The sequence below is a fragment of the Daktulosphaira vitifoliae genome, unplaced genomic scaffold (assembly GCF_025091365.1).
Source record: "Daktulosphaira vitifoliae isolate Bord-2020 unplaced genomic scaffold, ASM2509136v1 Scaffold_3, whole genome shotgun sequence".
NCBI lineage: Eukaryota > Metazoa > Arthropoda > Insecta > Hemiptera > Phylloxeridae > Daktulosphaira > Daktulosphaira vitifoliae.
In genome coordinates this window covers 8,160,488-8,162,765 of record NW_026099574.1, presented here as the reverse complement: position 1 = coordinate 8,162,765, position 2,278 = coordinate 8,160,488, and the positions used below count along the sequence as shown (strand labels likewise).

General features: G+C 31.2%; 1 protein-coding gene across 1 annotated transcript in view; it reads left to right on the top strand.

Annotated features, from left to right (window-relative positions):
• LOC126902018 (uncharacterized) overlaps positions 1 to 2,278 on the top strand; it is a 6,641-nt gene that overhangs the window by 1,161 nt on the left and 3,202 nt on the right. Inside the window, exons 2-6 of the mRNA XM_050679041.1 lie at positions 332 to 724; positions 1,020 to 1,139; positions 1,253 to 1,430; positions 1,489 to 2,045; positions 2,110 to 2,252. Of these exons, the coding sequence (XP_050534998.1) occupies positions 332 to 724; positions 1,020 to 1,139; positions 1,253 to 1,430; positions 1,489 to 2,045; positions 2,110 to 2,252 (1,391 nt within the window). The remainder of the gene's footprint in view (positions 1 to 331; positions 725 to 1,019; positions 1,140 to 1,252; positions 1,431 to 1,488; positions 2,046 to 2,109; positions 2,253 to 2,278) is intronic.

Here is a 2,278-nt window from a genome sequence, read left to right as displayed (position 1 = left end):
GTGTTCAGTAAGTCAGGAAACGGGTTTCTATTGTTCTCATTGTTTGTAACAATGAGAACAATAGAAACCCGTTTCCTGACTTACTGAACACTCTGTATACGCCTAACTCGTAATGTTACATTAAAGATATTTCTTTAAATAAATGTAATTTATAATTAACAATTTGCTAAATAATACAAAATTTAATATGCATAATATGATAAAAAATAAAATTTAACCATGCTATTTATATTTTGCTTCCCTTCATTATTAATATAATCTTCATTTTATTTTTAGACAAAAAATAAAAGTTTTTTAACAAACGTTTTTCCTGATAATTCTGTAAAAGAAGCGTCTAACTACTGTAGAAACCCATCAAAAGAACCTACGGGAGTTTGGTGTTATACTGGTGACTTAGCTGAAACAGATTTATGCGACGTGCCCAGTTGTGTAACTGACGATTCAGCAGCATTAATAGTAAACACAAACGCAGATAAAAAAATTCATTGGGTTTACGTGTTACCCGAATGGAGAGTATCTGGAATAAAAGTCCGGCTAAAGTATTGGATACCATTAATTTATGAAGGAATCACGATATACTTTAAAAGTCAAAATGACTCTTTGGGTTATTGTGGGCTAGAAATAGGAGCAGAAAAAAATGAAAAGCTTCAGTTTTTTCGAGTAGATAAATTTGGTAATAGAATTTCATCAGAAGATCAAGTTTATCCACATTTGTTAATGGCCAGTAAATGGCGAGAGTTTGTTTTCACTTTATTAGCCACTGGTTCAATTGAAATGCGATCTGTAGAAGATGAAGTAATTATTAAACAATGGGCGGAAGCATTTGAAAAAAATAACCGAATTACGTTTATTGGGATTTCAACGATCACTAATGGATACACTGGAGTGCGATTCATAAATTAAGGTTCACAAACTTTGTTTTTTTACACAAATTTTTTTTAACGAAATTATTAATGAAAAATAACAGTTAATATTTTTATACAATTAATACCATTAAAACTTCATGTTTTTTTTTGTAGATTGTTTAACTCATATTGTCGAATCAAAAGAATTTTCTGTTTATTTACCAATTAGATTTCAATCCAATGTCGGATTAAGTAGAATTGAAAACAAAATTGACTTTTATTTCAGACACAACGGTACATTTAAATAAAAAATATAGAAATGTTCAAGTCTTAAAAAAAATATTTTGTGATAAATACATAATTGTAATTCCAATTTAAAGAATGTATGTATTTTTTTAAATTTTAAGGTACAACACGTTTAGCACTAATACAACAACAATTAAACAAAGGCTACTTGATAGAAATTAAAAATCGCGTCATTGCTTTATTGTGGAGGTCAATGGATAAGAAACCGAAATTGTTAGAGTCAAATACATTTAATGTGAATATAATAAAAGAACATTCTTGGAGTCATATTGGATTGAGGTTGCCAATTTTTAGGAACTATATTATTGTTATTATTTTTATTATTGACTTTATACAGTTGGGACGAAAACACGTTGTGGATAAACTGCAGTGAAGGCTTACAAATGTGGACTTTATCAGGTAAATCCGCTCCGCTGTTGGTACGTTATTTTTCAGTCGCTAATCGTGGAGGTCAAACAACATGGACTGTGAATTGTAATCCACCAGACATCGATGGAACTCCCAGAAATGGTGGCTGGAGCGATTGGGGTGAGTGGGAACAATGCTCGAAAACATGTGGTACCGGCATGGGTATTCGATACAGACAATGCGATAATCCCAAACCAAACATGTTTGGAGAACCATGTGTTGGCCCCACTGAGTTTCCGGGTAAATGTAATGAACACGAGTGTGGACAGCTATCTAAAAAAACCATAAAAAATATACAGGATAGAATCAGACAAAAAACGTATAACTTGCACGCGGTCGAAGGCGAAAAACTAATTTTGGTGTGTAATAAGAACTCTGTTAATGCTGTAAAAGTGGACTTAGTAAATCCAACTTTTGATTGGATCAAAAATGGAAAACTTTTGGAAAAAGGGGGAAAAAATGTCAAAAATGATGGTTGTAAACTAGGTAAAAGATATTTATTAAAATTTTTTTAATAATTGATTGGCAGTATAATATTTTTACTTCATAGTTATTCATAAATGTACAAAAAGTGATTCAGGAGTTTATGCTTATATTGTTCAACCCCTTGATAGGCAAAAAGTCATTTTAAAAATAATTGCGGTGACTATAATGGAATCTCCCACTTATGCATATATTGGAGACATAATTCAAGTGCAATGCAATGCAATTACATTAGG